The sequence below is a fragment of the Acomys minous genome (assembly GCF_964271855.1).
Source record: "Acomys minous genome assembly, chromosome: 19".
Taxonomy (NCBI): Eukaryota; Metazoa; Chordata; class Mammalia; order Rodentia; family Muridae; genus Acomys; species Acomys minous.
This window is the reverse complement of record NC_140499.1, coordinates 30,176,970-30,195,146: the sequence shown is the minus strand read 5'-3', so window position 1 is coordinate 30,195,146 and position 18,177 is coordinate 30,176,970. Positions and strand designations below refer to the sequence as shown.

The following is an 18,177-nucleotide window of genomic DNA, read 5'->3' as shown; positions in this document are numbered from 1 at the left end:
GAGACCCTGGGGGGGGGGGGGGGCGAGACAGGGGGGTGGGGCTGGGGGGTGGGGTAGGCGGGTGAGGAAACCAAGCAACAAACCCAATATTCAGGTCCAAATTGGTGTCCTAACATATTCTGCCTACTGGTCCCACTACAAAATGCCACCCACCACTGGGGACCCTACCTCAGTGGGAGACTACGCATGACACCACAAAAGGATATATAAGCCTAATTAGACTTTTTAAGTCTGAGGAGATGAATTTATGCCCAACACCTTTAGTATTAGACTCAGGAGAAGCAATGATCCTAAAAGCTGAGCAGTCGGGCAGGAAATAAAGCCTAGATGGACATTGGACATCCATGTGCACTGGATCAGACGGGAGGTGGAGATCCTCTAGAGACAAGCAGTGAGCCTGGATGAGCAGGGCACGGTGTTCACACTGAAAAGGGTGAGAAGCCTGCCAAATGGTCAGCCCTGATGATGGGACAGGGCTTCACTGACAGTGCTAGAATGGAGAACAATGGGATGGGAGTGTCTAGTTACAACCACAAGGGACCAAGGTATAGGGAGTTACAGCCTGCAAAGGAACAAGCAAGTCACACTAGGGTGGAGGCAACAGGAATGGAGAAGCAGGAAGGAAAGATGAGATTCCCAAACAGGTGACACAATGCAACCAACCATGACCAGGCCTACAGGATGGAAGAGGGCAGGCAGGGCCAGGGTTTGACTGATACATGACTTTGGCCAAGTTAAACATTCTGTCTCAGTTTCCTGGGTAAAATGGAGTTAAAGACAGCCATGCCATTCTTGGAATGATTAAATATGTAAATTATTTTTTAAAAAGAACGTGTAAAAGCATAGTGGCTCACACCTTTAATACCAGCTCTCTGGAGGCAGAGGTAAGAGTTTCATGAGTTCAAGGCCAGCCTGGTCTGCATAGTGAGTTCTAAACCAGCCAGAGCTACATGGTCAAATGCTGTCTAAACCAGTTTTAAATGGGTGGGTGGGTGGATGGATGGATGGATGGATGGATGGATGGACAGGCGGACAGGCGGACAGGCAGGCAGGCAGACAGACAGATAAAAAATAGCATCGAGTAGGGCTTCTGTTAGACAAGCCAACGTAGAGGTGTAGGAGGAGCTAAATGACCCAGCTCCTGAAGACAACAGCACAAACAGTGAAATCTCACTGTCTCTCATCAAAGCAGCCCTTTTAAATCTCTACCCCAGGTTATTCATTCCTAGGTTTTAGAAAGAAGAAGACTTGCCGCTGATCTTTGAGGCTGGGCCTTCTGATCGAATAAGAGCAACACAGAGAGTAATGACTATTCCCTAGCAAAGTCCATCCATCATGAATGCTTGGAACATGCTAGGGGTGTGTGTGTGTGTGTGTGTGTGTGTGTGTGTGTGTGTGTGTGTGTGTGTGTGTGTGTGTGTGGGCGCGCGCGCGCACACTTTTTAAAAAGGACTAAAAACAAATAAATGTAAGTTATTGTGCAAATACAGTGTATATTTAGCAACTAGACTTTATGAGTGCCTTGTCTCTTGATAATCAAACTCCCCTAAAGGGCAGCAAAGGTGTTCATCCGGTAAAAGAGCTCATGGGCCAGTCTATATGATCTTCAGTGACATGACGAATAAAAATCTCAAGGTAAACTTCTACATGAAAATATTAATAATGAATATACAGCTTAGAATAGGGTGCTCCCAGGAAGATAGGCTCTCCTGGGCTTATCTGACTAAAGTTCCTTTCGAGTTTATCAATGGGTGATGGTGGTCCACTGAGAAAGAACTTGACTAGCTCCTCTGCCATCTATAAGTTCACTATTCACAAAGTTAGCCTGCCTAGTTCCAGCAAAGATCCCAAATTCCCATTTCATCTCTTGTATCAGATGTAATAATCCCACTAAATTTCTGTAAAAGTCTCTTGAAACAAAAACATCTTTCTCCAGCTCTGCTGGGAAAGTTTCAATCTCAAGAGCCTTTGAAGGCAGAAGGATAATAAGAGTGGTAAGTTTCCAGCAAATGGGTCATGAAAATAATCAGGGAATGGGTGGGTAAGATGCATTCTTCACAGCAGAGCTTTCTTTCATTGGAGCTTCACTGTTCTGAGGTGGTGATGTCTTAAGATGGATGGTCAGACAAGAAAATAAATACCAACAATTGTAGAACATACTCCAGAATGAAATCCACTGAACAGGCAGCAAAGCACAGTGAGGCACAAAATGAGATCAACAAATCATCAACTGAAAAAACATCAACTTCTCAAATCAAGTTGAGAAGTGAAAAACCCCTCATATTTATTTCAAGAAGTATTAATTGAACCCTACCGCATAGGTTTTAAGCTAGATACTCAAGAAATACAACGTGGTCAATATTTGATTCTTACCCACAGGAATTTACAAATAGAGAACGAGAATAAAACCTAGGTGCCTTCCATCAGGGCAGACAAGGGTAGTCTACTATGACAAAACTCAACTGTCAATCAAACTGGTCCCTATTGCATCAAACTTAAATGTGTCCATTTCTTCCTCTGACCACCCAGTGACATTGTGATGATTTCCAAAGCATGTACCAGGGCTGGAGAGACGGCTTATCACCCACATGAAGCACTCACAACCAGTTACAACTCTAGCTCCAGGGATCCAATGCCTCTGGCCTCCTTGGGCACACTCATGTACACACACACACACAACTTTACAACATTCAGCGTCCACATTGTATTTCCTTGCATCCGTGTGCATGAAGCTAAAGATAACAGAACACCCAGTCCCCATTTTCAGATGACACGTCAGGGAAATGAATTAAACTCATTCTTTTGGACAATAAGCATTCCACGACATTTTAACGGCCAAACATTGCACGGTACAGACTAAATTACTATGGGGATATAGAAGAGGTAGGACTTGTTTGGTCCACTAGAGGTTAGAGAAGAGATGGAGCTGGCTAAGTCTTAAAAAGACCAATCACAGAGGCGGCGGGCATCCCATGCAAGGAGGCAAACGCTCACCTCTTGCCCAGAAATCTAAAGAGTAGCCTCCCTCTGTGTAAAGCTTGCAGCCCACCTATGCTCAAAATGGAGCCCAAACTGAAGTCGGCATTGCTTCCCCAGCTCCCTCCAAGCCTGTTTTGTAAGGTGAAACCCCACACCCCTGCTGTATACACATGCATGTGGAAAAAGGACCCTTGGCTGGAAGGAGAGGCTCAAGCGCCCCCAGCGTCTGGACACAAAGGGTTCACATGAAGGGCAGGGGCATTCACTTAATAAAACCTGCTCTTCACTTCACGTCTCCACCAGAGGAGATGACGATCTTCGTATCTGCTTCCCTAACTCTCTGAACCTTTATTTTTCTCTTTCCTTCCATCTTGGTATAAGTTTAAAAAAAAAAAAAAAAGAAAGAAAGAAAGAAAGAAAAAAGAAAAAGAAAAAGAAAAATCAATGCCACAGAGTCTGAACATTTAAATTCAGCCCACATGACATTTCCTTCACATTTAATTACTTCCATATAATTTACATCCGCTAGTCACGCTAGACCCCAGAGTATTAAACATGCTCCTTGACAAAGACGCTCTTGTCCAATAATAACCCTCATAATCAAAGTTCAGGAATTGTGGGTATGGCCCAGCTGGCTGATGGGTGAAACAAACAGTTTTTTAAAATTCATCCAAGCAGGCTCCAGACTAGAAGCAAAGCAAAGCCAGCCACGCTTCATGCTGAAAAACAAACGCAGGCCACACTGCAAAGGGAGCAGCCTTAGCTTGCCATCACCACCTGCTTCGTGTGGCTTGCCTTGAGGAGCCAGCACAAAATGGGGCCTGGAGACCTGTTCTGTTTTCAAGGTTTTTAGATCTGGACAACATATGCTAGCATTTGAATGTTTTTAAAGTAATAAATCTTTCTTCAGGTAAGCTCTTTTATCCCCCAGCAAACTCGGGAAGCAATGACAATCTATCCTGTAACATAGGATATCTACAAAACACCTCAAGCCCTTTGTAAATATTTATATTTCTTTTTTTTTTTTAACCTTTATCTTATGTGCCTGTGTGTGTGTCTATGTAAGAGTGTCAGATCTTGGCATTACAGACAGTTGTAAGCTGCCATGTGGGTGCTGGGATTTGAAGCCAGCTCCTAACTCTAATCCAGTGCCCTTAACTGCTAAGCCATCTCTCCAGCCCAAGTATTTGTATTTCTAGGCACTTGTTTAACCTTCTATTACCTTTCTCACCTTTCCCAAAAATTAAGCTTTGAAACTTCATGACAAGATAAGTGTCCTAACACAGCTTCTTGGCCTCCCTTCCTCACACAGCCACTTCTCTTACAAAATCCCATTAAGGCCATTTTTTTTTTTTAAATCAACCATTTATAATTTCATGCAACTTTCCTCATGCTCAATGCCCATTCAGACTGCCAAGTGCAAACAAACATCCCGACCTGTTTCTCAGATTCAGTCACATCTCAGATGACTTGGTTTCTACAGCTCGCGCCTCGGCTCATCTTTATAGAGGGCTGCCCTGTCTGCGAATAAAGCTTAGAACAAATACAGCCTGCACCACCTACACCGCTGTGACCTTAGATCTGATGGAGGAAATGTTTTGCTTCTGCCAAAGAACTACTTTGGGGCTATTCTAATAAAAAGCCACTCTGAGCCAGGCCTGGTAACAAACAGCTTTAATCTCAGCAAATCTCAGCGTTCAGGAGCTCTGTCAGTTTGAGGCCAGCCTGATTTACATAGTTGGTTCCAGACCATGTCTTTCAAAAAAAAAAAAAAAAAAAAGGGAACGGCAACTCCAGGAGCAAGCAAGATGGCTCAGCAGATAAAGGTGCTTGCTGCTGAGCCTGAGCATCTGAATTTGAACCCCCTTCCATGCCTTTATCCCAGCAAGTGGGAGGCAGAGGCAGGTGGATCCCTGTGAATTTGAGATTAGCCTTGTCTACACAGTGAGTTCTAGGCCAGTCAATGCAACGCACGGAGATCTGGGAGGGGGAAATAGAGTAACTTTTACTGGTGGAGACGGGAATGGAGGCTGGGAGAGCCATCTTGGGGGAGAGTCTGGGGAGAGAAGGCTGAAATTGAGAAGCATTTGGAGGGTGGTGTGGAAACCTAACGCACTGGAAACTTCCTCAAATACATGAAGGTGACTGCCTTAGTTAGGGTTCTATTGCTGTGAGAAGACACCAGGACCATGGCAAATGGCAACTCTTTTTTTTTTTTTTTTTTTTTTTTTTTTTTTGGTTTTTCAAGACGGGGTTTCCCTGTGTAGCCTTGGCAGTCCTAGACTTGCTTTGTAGACCAGGCTGGCCTCAAACTCACAGGGATCCGCCTGCCTCTGCCTCCTGAGTGCTAAGATTAAAGGCGTGTGCCACCACACCTGGCCATAGGGGCTGGTTTAAAGTTTCAGAGGTTTAGTCCATTATCTTCAAAGCGGGAAACATGGCGGCGTGCAGGCAGACATGGTGCTGGAGAAGGAGCTGAGAGTTCTACATCTGAATCCCCGGGCAACAGGGAGAGAGCTGACTATCGAGCTTCACAGTGTCAAAAACCACCCATGCAGTGACACACTTCCTACTCAACAAGGCCACACCCCCTAATAGTGCCACTCCTTACGGGCCAAGGGCCAAGCATTCAAACCCGTGAGTCTATGGGGGCCGTTCCTATTCAAAACCACCACAAGGATCCTAAGGAGGAATCCTAGTGATGAGAGATAGAGTCTCAACTGGCCATCTCTTGGAGCCTTGAGGCTTCCAGTGGCGGGACTTGTTATGTTAGTCAAGAGGGTCCCATGGAAACAATCAGATTGTTGCTAAGACAAAGGGTTTCCTTCTGCAAACTGACAGTTGGAAAGGAGGGTGGGGGAGTGACTGACGTGGGGACAAGACTTTGCTGAGACAACACCCACACAACTCATTGTACATGGAGAATTGGAGCTGGTGACCACGTGGAGCCTTTACCCCTTCAGCCTAGTCTCTCTGGTGCAGGAACGTACACTCCAAGCTACAGAAAGAGAAACGTGAACACCAAGCCAGCCACAAAAACCTTTGACCTGTGATCTGTCCTACCCGCAAAATATGCTAAGGCAACGGTGGCACAGAACCGGTGGGAGTAGCCGAGCAATGTCTGATTTGACGCAAGGCTCCCTCCTTGAGAAGGAGGCCACATCCAACACCGCTTGTGTAACCAAGAACCAAAGACTAGCTAGCCCAGAGACCTAGGCTAAAGCCAAGCAATGATTTCTAATGATAGTCCTGCCACACTCATAGATCAGCGCCTTACTTATCCAGTCACATCATAGAGGGGCTTCCTCCAGCCGCAGAGGGGAACAGATGCAGAAATCCACAGCCAGACATTATTCCAAGAGAGTCTAAACTGGAGGTCTCCATCAAATACAATGGGGCTGCCATGTCCAACTTGGATATAACAGTTTTGCTTCATCTTATTATAATTCATGTATCATGTTTTGTTATTACCTCTTAAAAGCCTGTTCTTTTCCTTTTTCATTCTTTCATTTTTGGTTTTGGGTTTTTGTTTTGTTTTGTTTTTGTTTTTCAAGGCAGAATTTCTCTGTGCAGCTTTGACTGTCCTGGAACTGTATCTGAACACCAGGCTTGCCTAGGATTAACAATGATCAGCCTACTTCTGCCTTCCCAGTGCTGGGATCAAAGGCATGCGCCACCACAGGCAGCCTGTTGTTTTCTAAAGGGTGACAGAAGGAGTGGAGGCAGTGGGGGGGGGGAGGTAGGGAGGATCTAGGAGGAGTAGAGAACGAGGAAATTATAATCAGGATAATCAGATGAGGAAAGAATCTGTTATCAATTAAAAATAAACAAATGGAAATAAATGTAAAAGGGACATTTTATTCCAAATTTAAATGTGAGCCAGCCCCTTGTCATCCCAGCAGTTGGGAAGGCAGAAGCAGGCAGCTCTCTGTGAACTCCAGGCCAGCCTGGTCTACAAAACGAGTCAAGGACAGCCAAGGCTACATACACACAGGAACTCTGTCTTGAAAAAAAAAAAAACTAAATAAATAAAGCAAAATGTAAATATGAGCTTCTAAATGAATGTTTTAAAAATCTGATTTTTCATTGGTGTACCAATGAACAAGTATATAAAATGACCTTGTGTCTGAATATACCCAGGTCCACATTATGATTACAAAGGCTACATCTAGGGGCTGGCAAGATGGCTCCACAAGTAAAGGCACCCGCCACTACACCTGACAACCTGACTTCAGTCCCTGGGACCCACACAGTCAAAGGAGAAAGCCATTTCCTGCAATCTGTCCTCACTGCCACTCACACTGTGGCACAGGCAAGTTGTGGCACACACAGGTACGTAAACAAACATTAAATAAATGTAAGTTTTAAAATATTGTCTATTGTCAAAAGCATCAGTAAGTAAGGTCTTTTCTTCAGCTGGCACAATCCCATGACAGCAGTTTATGCCTCCCTGCTCTTATGCAAGTTTCCTTTCTTCCCATGGCTCTCAATCCTGGGTTCCATAAGCTACATGGCCTATGAAGGACCTTGCAAAAAAACTGCTAAAGCTCCTTAAAGTCACTTTGCTTTAAGGCATGCCGAGACTGTGCTCCCCAATCGTCCTGAAGTCCCCTAGTCACCTCTGAGGTAAAGTGGATAATCCTGATGCACGTGCAACTGAGAAATCTGCGTCCTTTAGTGGTTTTCAAACCATTTAACTAAGGCCAGTTAACAGGTTGTACGAAAAGCACTGGAGCAACGCTTGACTTCCATCACTGTGGCTAATAATTACAACGGGCCGCAGTGCTACATAACTTACCCTAACACCTGCCAGGGGCAGCACAGGGCTTCACTTTGGGCTTTAAAGTCACTTGCTTAGCACTGAGCCCCGGTTTTCCCTAATGCTCCAACTGTTAAAAGAGTTGTTGAGTGATCACTGATCAGTGGTTAAGATTCAAGCAGCCGGCAAAGCTACAGAGCAATGTGTACCGAAGGGACCGCGGCTCCCAGGCCTTCCTTTGGGGGATGTCTTTCCTAAGCCAGAGCCTACTTTCACCATCCGTCATGTAAAATGCAGAAACTGCTAAATCAGTAACTCAAGCTGAGCTTGTTGTTTGTTTGTTTGGTTTTCGAGACCTGGTTTCTCTGTGTGATAGACCTGGCTGTCCTGGACTCGCTTTGTAGGCCAGGCTGGCCTTGAACTCACAGTGATCCGCCTGCCTCTGCCTCTCGAGTGCTGGGATTAATGGCGTGCCGCACCACACCTGGTGTGAAAAGACTGTGGATTTTTAATTTTGTTTATGAAGGGCATAGAGAACGGTTAAGAGCACTTTCTGCTCTTCCAGAGGACTCAAGTCCAGTTCCTACTATCACATCAAGTAGCTCACAAATTCCTTTAAAACTCCAAGGAACCTGACACTCTGTTGTGGCCTCTGAAAGAACCAGCACACACATGGCAGTCACACAGACACATACATATAAATAAAAAATAGTAACAATAAATCTTAAAAAAAGAAAGAAAGAAAGAAAAAAAAAAGAATGTCTGAGTATAATGGTATACCACTCTAATCCCAGCAAAGAGGAGGCAAAGACTGGTGCAGTTCTGTGAGTTCAAAACTAGCCTGACCTACAGTGCAAGTTTCAGGATAGCCAGTGCTACATAGTGAGAGAGCCCGTCCCACCGCTTAAACAAAGCATCAGTTCAGGATATAGGTTTCCTGGGCTCTGGTAATGTGGAAGGTCCTTGTGAGCAGGCAACCTGTGAGTAAGAACCAGTAAGTAGCAAGACAAATGTCTGTCACTTACAGAACGAGATAGTCGATCAAAAGTGACAAAATGGGCTGAAGCATGCAATTCAGTCGATAGAGAGCCTCCCTAGCATGCATGAAACCCTGGGCTCAGCAATATAAATTAAGGATGGTGGTGCATGCCCAAAATCCCAGCAGCACTCAGGGAGTAAAGGCTGGAATATCAGTCATAAATTCAAGGTAATCCACAGCCTTTGAGAACAAACAAATAATAAAGATGACCTAGCAGACAAGCGATATGTAAATAACAAACCCGGTAAAAGAAAACTGGTGTAAGGAACTCTGGTTCTATCTTATCGGAGTCTATCACTGAAGGTTAAAGAGGAAACCACGGTTAAATACAGACAAAACTTTTAAAAGTTAAAAGGTTCCAGCCAGGCGTGGTGGCGCACACCTTTAATCCCAGCAGAGGCAGGCAGATCCCTTGAGTTCAAGGTCAACCTGGTCTACAAAGTAAGTCCAGGACAGCCAAGGCTACATAGAGAGACCCTGTCTCGAAAAACCAAACCAAACAAAACCAAACCAAAAGTTAAAAGGTTCCAGTCTGTGAGCACTAAGGACGTGAAGGAAGCCACTGTTGTCCAACCACAACATGTCTGTCCTACTAGATCTGTTACCAAGTGTGAAGATGTTTGATTAAAAACAATATTGCAGGCCGGGTGTGGTGGCACACGCCTTTAATGCCAGCACTAGGAGGCAGAGGCAGGTAGACTTCTGTGAGTTCAAGGCTAGCCTGGTCTAAAAGAGTCTAGAACAGCCACGGCTAGCACAGAGAGAACCTGTCTTGCGGGGGGGGGGGTGGGGGGGGGGGCAAGAATGGCCAATGTTACTGAATGTAAAGAGCAAGAAAAAGTTTTCTCTAACTGAACTGTTACACTTTTTCTACAATATTTATAGAATAACGACTGAAAAAGTCAACCGAAGGGCATCATTTTCTTTATCATTTTGTTTTATGGTTCATACATAAAAACCATGTAGGCCATTATAATCAGAAATTAAAAAATAAATGGAAACCTTAGTAGGGGGAGCTGAAGAGATGCCTCAGTCATGAGATGGATGGCCTGCTGTTCTTCCAAGAGCACTGGCCTTCCCAGCGCACGTGGTGGCCTGTGGACAAGTGGATCTAAAAACTCTGACCTCCTCGGGCCCTGATATAATAAACTAAAAAATAGCCTATGGTGGGTCCAGTATCAATAAACCAGGCTGTACCTGGGCTGACGCGGAAGCTTTTCTCACCACTTGTTTTTCCCTATCTTGATGGTAACCACACCAGAGAAAAGGTGTAAATTACCTTTGAGAAGTAACCTTTGAGAAGAAAGCCAAAGAATTGTCTTTAATCCCAATACTCAGAGACAGAGATGAACAAATCTGTGAACTGGAGGCCAGCTAGGGCTACAAAGTGATACTCTGCTTTAAGAAAATTAATGAATAAAGTAAGTAAGTCAGAAAGTAACAGAATGGGACATGAACCTAGGAATAATCTGTTTTACATAAGGAAACGGCAAACGACTATTAAAAGTTCTTAGATGTCTAGGCTCTATTCTCCCATAAGGCCACTGTTCAGCTGTAGAAGTGACATAGGCAAAAAAGGGAGTTTTTGAAAGCGAAAAGAACACCTGCTTCAAAATATCTGAAAACATCATTTCTTTCTGTCAAGAGTCCACTGTTAAACAACATGACTTGGCCAAATCACATCTTCATCCTCCTCAAGGCTCAATTTGTCTAACAAAAAACAAACAAACAAACAAACAAACAAACAAAAGCCACTAAAACCCTCAAACTGCTGAGTTTGAGGCCAGCCTGGTTTACAGAGCTAGTTCACGACCAGGGTTACTACACACAGAGAAACCTTGTCTCAGAAAAAAACAAAAACCAAAACCAAAACAAACAAAATCAAAACCCTCAAGCTGATCTTTGTCAATGATAAATTCATTTGGTTTTTCACTGATATATCCCTGAACTCCCCATAGTCAAGAATGGGGTTCTTCTACCAGCCCCATTTTCACAGGATAGAGCTAAGGGGTAGATTTCAAGAGAATTAAATCAGCATCAACAGCTGCCATTTTTCTTGAGGCTGGGTAACAAAATGCGACACAGAACACTTACCTTATTCGAAGTTCAAACAAAGCTCTAAAAAGAAATCCAGAGTTCTTGGCACACTGATTATTTTACAAGACATTATTCACAAAAACATAATTCCTTAAATTCTTGGTCACTTAGCCAAGAAATGTCCAGGGATGGCATCAGATCATGGCGGCATACTATTTACACTCCATCTACTGTTCAAAATGAAATGAAGAAGCCCTCTGGTTGAGTTGGAGGAGTGCCCATGGCTGCATGGGTGGACAGAAGTTGATCTCAGCAACTTTCTCTGTACCCAAAGCTGACTTCTATTTTTTGCCCTAAATCACAAACACATCTGAGCCACTTTAACCATTAAAAACACATGTAGACAATAATTTCTTTATTAGAGGTCATTTCTTGTCTAGGTTCTCACAGACAGTTAGGCAAGCCCAGCTCTTTCACATACATGCGTGCATTTATGAGCAGTTTAAAAATCATCTGAGACCAAAAGAAACCATCCAAAATTACTGACACTCTACTTAGATTTATTGCAAAGTTCACGTTTGTAAAACTCATGGTGGAATATGTACAGCTGCATGTACCTAAGTGAACTTTATTCACAAAGCTATTCTGAACATGTATGCACTGCAGAGACTAGTATCTTCCTTTGTAAACTTAGAAAAATAATATTCTATTACATCACACATCTGACCTCTACTGCCATTTAGAAATCAAAGCACTGAGCACATGTCTACACCAGCTGGGCTTGGTGGTACACACCTTTAATCCCAGCACTCAGGAAGGCAGAGGCAGGAGATTACTGGGAGTTCAAGGCCAGCCTGGAATACAAAGCAAACCCAGGCCAGGACTATTACACAGAAATCCTGTCTCAAATAAATAAATAAATAAATAAATAGTGAAAAAAAATTGATAAGATGGGCACCAACTGGGATAAAAGGTCATTGAGTTGGCTTCAGGATGCCAGCATCACACTAACCCCAAAACAAAGATTAAAAAGAACAAAAAGTATCCCCCAAGAAGCTGGAGAGATGGCTCCGTGGTTAAGACCACTTGATGTTCTTCCAAGGGACTGGGGTTCAGTTCCTAGCACCCAAATCCCAAATTAGGGATTTGGCTCACACAGCCAGTTCCTGGGAATTGAACTTCCTCCTCTGACCTGGACAGGCACTTCATGGATGGGGTAAACATACATACATCCTGACACATACATACACATAAAATAAATCTTAATACCCACACAATGTCAGCAGCCTAGGATGGGGAAGAAAGAACCGACAACTCATATGATCGCAGATGTGCGCATAATAAACTGCACCCACCACCGTGTATGCTCATTATTAGGGACTCGGTAATCAAAGGGTCAAAGAGTAACGCAAAAGAGGAGTTTGGTTATACTTTTAAAATAGTACGTGCTAGCCGGGCATGGTGTCTCACGCCTTTAATCTCAGCACTCGGGAGGCAGAGGCAGGCAGGTCACTGTGAGTTCGAAGCCAGCCTGGTCTACAAAGCGAGTCCAGGACAGCCAAGGCTACACAGAGAAACCCTGTCTCAAAAAACCCCAAAACAAAAACAAATAAAATAGTACCTGCTACCTTACATTTGAACCTTCCAAAACAAGGCTACTTCAACAAAGAAATAAGGGCTCTAAGATGAACTTTAAGACAAGCTCTCAGACATCTTCCCTTTTGGCACTGGAGACTAGGCCAAGTTGAGGTGACTCCGCACCAAGGGGTTCAGCCACGACTTCCATCTAGGCCTTTTTCTAGCCTGACCCCCTATGACCTCACTGGTTTTGATAATTGAGTTCCAGTCTGTTTTTTATTTTAGGAGTGCCAATCTCCTCTAGAAACTGAAGACACATTTTTTTCTGTACAATCTAACCCAAAATCTGAATCCAATGTAAAATTTGCTACATCTAAAAGCTGGACCAGTGTGACACGAAGGACAACAACACACACTACTGCTGTGATGGTATGTTAGGTTACCAAGTGTAACATAAGACTCCTGACCCAATTTCCACACAATTTGTTGGTCCAGCCCATAACTACTTTACAATGCAATTGGTAATCACATTACCCGTGCTGTGTGGCCATGACGTCACCAGCCGGGAGAGGTAAAGCCCACCAGGCAAGTGTTCTCTTTTCCGGCTTGCTTTTCCCGAACACGGCTGAAGAACCCAAACCACCTTCCCACCTGGCTCTGGGCTAACTTAAGTGAAAGAAGTCTAAGATCCAGATTTAGGGCAAAGTCACGCAGACTTCCTTTCCCTGCATTTAGGTGTTCCGACATCATGGATCTCTTAGGGCTCAAAGGACCATGGACGGAAGTTAAACTGACTACATGAAACTGCTCTCAAGTCCAACTCCCAAGATCGCCCGCCCCGTGTGTGTGTGTGTGTGTGTGTGTGTGTGTGTGTGTGTGTGTGTGTGTGTGTCTCTCTCTCTCTCTCTCTCTCTCTCTCTCTCTCACACACACACACACACACACACACACACACACACACACACACACACACACCAACACCAACACCAACACCAACGCGCGAGAGTCCGGGGCATCACAACTGTGCTCCTCTTGGCTGCCGGCAGACTTACTTAAGGAAGTATCTCTGGCCAGTGGCCGTGAAGGTCATCTCCCATCCGGGGGGCAGTGGCAGCTCGTCGGTCACATCATAGGACTGCTGGCGGAGATGAGCGTGCTGCTGTGCAGGGCCTCCAGCGGCGCCCGCACCAGTGCCTAGCTGCAGGGATGCGGGAGACGAGTGCGAGCGGACGTGCTGCGCGCCGCCAGCCAGTCGAGGCCCGGGGTGGCCGCCCGACGAGTCAGTGCTGGACTGGCGCGAGTGGGAGCCGGAATCCGGCTCCTTGAAGAAGGACTCCGGCAGAATCTTTTTCCGCCACGAGCTGGGCTTGGGGTTCATGACAGAGTTGAAGAGGGCTTCGAGGTCCGTGTCGAGGTCCTGCGTGACGTGGATGACTTGCTGCCCTGGCGGCGGGAGCGGAGGGGGTACCGAGGACGGATTCATCTTTCTGCAAGAGAAAAAGGAAGATCGGGTCAGCCTTTCAGTTCAAGTCAGAGGACAGGGTCCCGAGAAAAGACAGAGAGAAACAGACAGTTAGGTAAGGGTGGAGGGACCAGCTGGTGGGGGAGGGGGAGCCCCTGGCCTCCGAGATTATGCAACTTTCCCGCAGCAGAGAAACTTCCCAGAGCAGGCAGCGGCGGGAGGGGAAGGGGAAGGGGTGCCTGTACCAGGCCGGGTCGCAGCCTCCCTTGACCAACACACCCACCGCCGACCCCAAGAGCCAGGACTGCGGATGCCTAAGAGTCGGACGCTCAGGAGGGTACCGGGAACGGCGGGCGTTACCTGGGCACGCGGGGAAGCCGATCCTGGGCGCCTCCCTAGCTGGAGAGCTGGAACCCGAACGGATTCCCAGCAGTCGAAGGCTTAGACTCTCACATCCCCGGAGCCGGCCCCGGGCGCTCGCACTGCGCGAGGAGGCGACAGAGAAGACTCAGACAAGCGCCGCCGCAAGAGCTCCCGGACTGTCCCATAAACAAAGTTTGCTGCAAACTCCCACCCCTAGGAAAGAGGCGGGCCGAAAGTGGAGCTGTTGAATTATGCATGACCTCCTGGCCGGAGCCAGTCTGCCCCACGCCCCTCCTCTTCCTTCTCCTTCCCTGGCCAGGCTGGCGGGGGTGGGCTGGGCACTTCGCCGCTCCAGAGAGACCCTGCCCCCGCCCTGCCGCGCCGACCTCTCCCGCCGAGCGCTCTATCTGCATTCCTTTGAGTTTACCACTGACTTGGGGCGGGATCAAAGAGAAAATGGCTCAAGCCTGTTAAATCAAGGGGTTATGGACAAAAACCAAGCCTGAGAATAACGGAGGGCAGGCGGTTAAGGGGCCAGGGCCCAGAATGGGTCTGTCCAGGACTCAGTGCCCTCGCCTTGAGGGGAGCGCCCGGCACCGGGAATGTGGCACGGGGCACGAATCTGCCAAGAGGTCGGGCCGGGGCGCACCCTGGCGCAGGGAGACACCCGCGAGGCCAGACTTTCCACGGAAGGTTGCTTAGCACTTGTGACCATATTTGGTCTGGTGAGGAGGCAACTTGGCTGTTTGGCTTTCAATTGTCTGCAAAAGTGCGGACCATTTCCAAAGTGCTGCTGTTACTGAAGACGCGGCTTCGCCGAAGAGTCGGTTGCAAACTACGAACCTTCAAGCCTTTCATCAATCGTTCGTTTCCTCTACGGGGTGAATCTGGATAATAAGAGTTGAAAAAAAAAAAAAAGGCCGAGACAAAAGCGGGGTTCTAGAAGGGCCAAGCAATTGCACCCCCTTCCCTCCTCCAGCGGCGTCTGCGAGGGTAGTGGGAGGATTGGAATGTCCCTGAGTCCCTCCAGGGAGCCTGGAACTGGGATGGAACCTGGGCAGGTGGCTATGATAGAGAGGGTGTGCCAGTGGCCCGGAAAAAGCCACCCACCCTCCCACCCAACTGGACCTGGGCCAGAGGTGGAGACCCCAGCCTTTGAGGAGAGAAGGTCAGGCCTGGTTAGACAGCTGCCTGGAAGAGGGAGGCGGCCTTGCCCTTCCCACTGCCAGCTGCTCAATTCTATTCCTTCTCTCCAAGAAAGGGTGGCCGCTGTTTTATAAATCACATTCCAGGAAGCCCCTACCCGACGCACAGATTCTAAGAGACGTTTGTTAGGTAGGCTAAATGAGGCAAAACATGAGAAGCACTTTGCTTAGCCTGAGCTGGCTACAAGTTTGTCAGCAGAATTATATTAAATGCAGTCACTGTGCCTCATCTTAAGGAGTGAAATCAAATCGAAATTAAATCCACAACTGAAGGACAGTGCTATAGACAAAGCAAGAGGCCTATGATCTAACAGAAGGTTGAAGGAGCAAAGGCAAAGCCACCCCAATTTTTTTTTTTTTTTTTTTTTTTTTTTTGGTTTTTCGAGACAGGGTTTCTCTGTGTAGCCTTGGTCATCCTGGACTCACTTTGTAGACCAGGCTGGCCTCGAACTCACAGCAATCCGCCTGCTTCTGCCTCCCGAGTGCTGGGATTAAAGGCGTGCACCACCACGCCCGGCTCACTCCAAATTTTTTACTTTAAGAGATAGAAGAGTAGGCAGAGGCAGGCAGATCGCTGTGAGTTCAAGGCCAGCCCGATGTACAGAGCGAGTCCAGGATAGCCAGTGCCACACAGAGAAACCCTGTCTCGAAAAAAAAAAAGAAAGAAAGAAAAGAAAAGAAAAAAAAAGAATAGAGAGCACCATGGTTCAGCTGTTAAAGGCCCTTTCCTGACGAGCTACAAGCCCCGACATACTTCAGCTTTGCCTCCAGGCTCCTTATAGACTAGAGAAAGACAAGGTAGCATTACATTAAGGTCTCTTGGGTTTTTCCACCCATGGCCCCATTTTGCCTGAAAAATGTTTACCTGATTTCAAACTATAGTTAAAATAGGTACAAAGGTACAAATCAAACATTTAATGATAATCATAAATTGATTTTAAAATAACTACTGCATATACATACACACACATACACATAATTTTGCCATTCATTAAAAACAATGAGCTATGCTTTGGGCTTGGACTACATTCAACTGCAGAACGCTACCTAGGATCATTCCCTAGTAATAATAAATAATAGGATGGATGTGATTGTTTTTATATGCAGAATTTAACCTTGACTGTTTAATACTGCAGAACATGGGGTGTCTTCAACATTTTTCCACTTTCTTATTTTATAATTGCTAGTCTTGAAAGTGGTGTAGTAGAAAACAACAGAATTATGTTTTGGGCCATTTCAGAAACTGTCCTAGTTCCAAGACAAAATTTCATTTAATGATTTCTTTTTATGAAGCTTAAGTCAGCAACTCAAACAGCCATTTTCAACATCAAACGTCCTAACATGGTATAAACTAAAGATATGCTAATATGCTACATATTGAGGAATGACGGTAGAAAAATAGTATCTGTGCTTTTCATAATTAAATCATTGTTTCTGTAAAAGCAGAGGCCATTAAGAACACTCCAATTCAAATCTGAGCAGCAGTGTTTCAAGCTGTGTCCCTTGGTGTTGTATGGTGTGCCAGTACACACAGAGCAAAATGCACTGTGTGTGTTCTGAACCAAGAATACAGTGAAGTCACACAAGCTTCTACCACACACACACATACTACCAAAAACACAGCGCAGAATCGTGACACTTGGTTTGTATTAATTTTTGGTTCTGTGTGTAACTTTTGTTTTGCTTTGTTTTTCGAGACAGGGCTTCTCTGTGTAGCCCTGGCTGTGTCCTGGAACTTGCTGTGTAGACCAGGCAGGCCTGGAACTCAAAGATCTTCCTGCTTCTGCCTCCTTCTGGGATTAAAAGGCATGTGCCGCTACTTGGCCAAATTTTTCATGACCACTGCTCCATATGAGATCACAAGCCAGAGCTTAAGAAGTTTTGCCTCAGAGAAAGGCACCTGGATCACCTCCCAGGATAAGCAGAGTTGGTTGCTTCCAAGAATCTGAAACTGCTGTTCTCCGAGCAGCAAGTCCTCTAGGTAAAGGACAATAGAAAGGGGGAAAGCTGCTGAGGCTCATACCTTGGGAGCAGGATCTGTGCAAGAGGGGGAATTAACTGCGAAGCTAAAGGAAGTGCCTGGGATGGAAAGGCTACTAATTCACAAGCTGCAGGCCTGATGTCATGATGCTTGAGGCCAGTCCCCTTCCAGGAAGACTCTTATCTCAGGAAGGTGTGAATAGGGCTGGAGATTGGATAACTTAAGGATGCAGTCTTTATTCCTTGCCAAGCCTCAAGAGATAAACAACAGAGAACACTGGGCGTTAGTTCAGAAATGGTTGCTAACTCAAAAGCTTCCCGGTCCTAGGCAGGTATAATCTTCCATCGTAAGGCAGGCAGGCACTTGCGTGCATTGGTAGTCCAACTGCTGGGACAGCTGAGGCAGGAGAATCTATCACTTAAGTCTAGTAGTTCCAGGCCAGACTGGGTAGCATAAGGTCACCTTGTCTTAATAAACAAACAAACAAACAAACCTGATAGTAGGTGATTCAATAAAATATGCTGCTATCGCAACCCTTCCAACAATAACTTAAATGATAGCTCCCTTGAATATCAGGTCCAGGTACTGCCCATAAAGGGTAACATGGTGTAGCAGTTGTGCTGGGTGGTTTTATGTCAGTGTGACACAATCTAGGGCTATTTTGTTAAGAAAGAACCTCAATTGAAAACAAATGACCCCACATGCTGTGGCACATGCCTGTAATCCCAACGGTAGGGGAGGCAGAATCAGATAGATCTCTATGAGTTTCAGGCC

The 18,177-nt window shown here is 45.9% G+C and overlaps 1 protein-coding gene across 1 annotated transcript in view; it reads right to left on the bottom strand.

Moving 5' to 3' along the window:
- WWTR1 (WW domain containing transcription regulator 1) overlaps window positions 1-14,537 on the bottom strand; it is a 123,640-nt gene extending 109,103 nt beyond the window's left edge. Inside the window, exons 1-2 of the mRNA XM_084768515.1 lie at window positions 14,215-14,537; window positions 13,445-13,879 (exon numbers count right to left, since the gene is read on the bottom strand). Of these exons, the coding sequence (XP_084624641.1) occupies window positions 13,445-13,875 (431 nt within the window). The 5' untranslated portion in view covers window positions 13,876-13,879; window positions 14,215-14,537. The remainder of the gene's footprint in view (window positions 1-13,444; window positions 13,880-14,214) is intronic.
- Window positions 14,538-18,177: the final 3,640 nt, after the last annotated feature.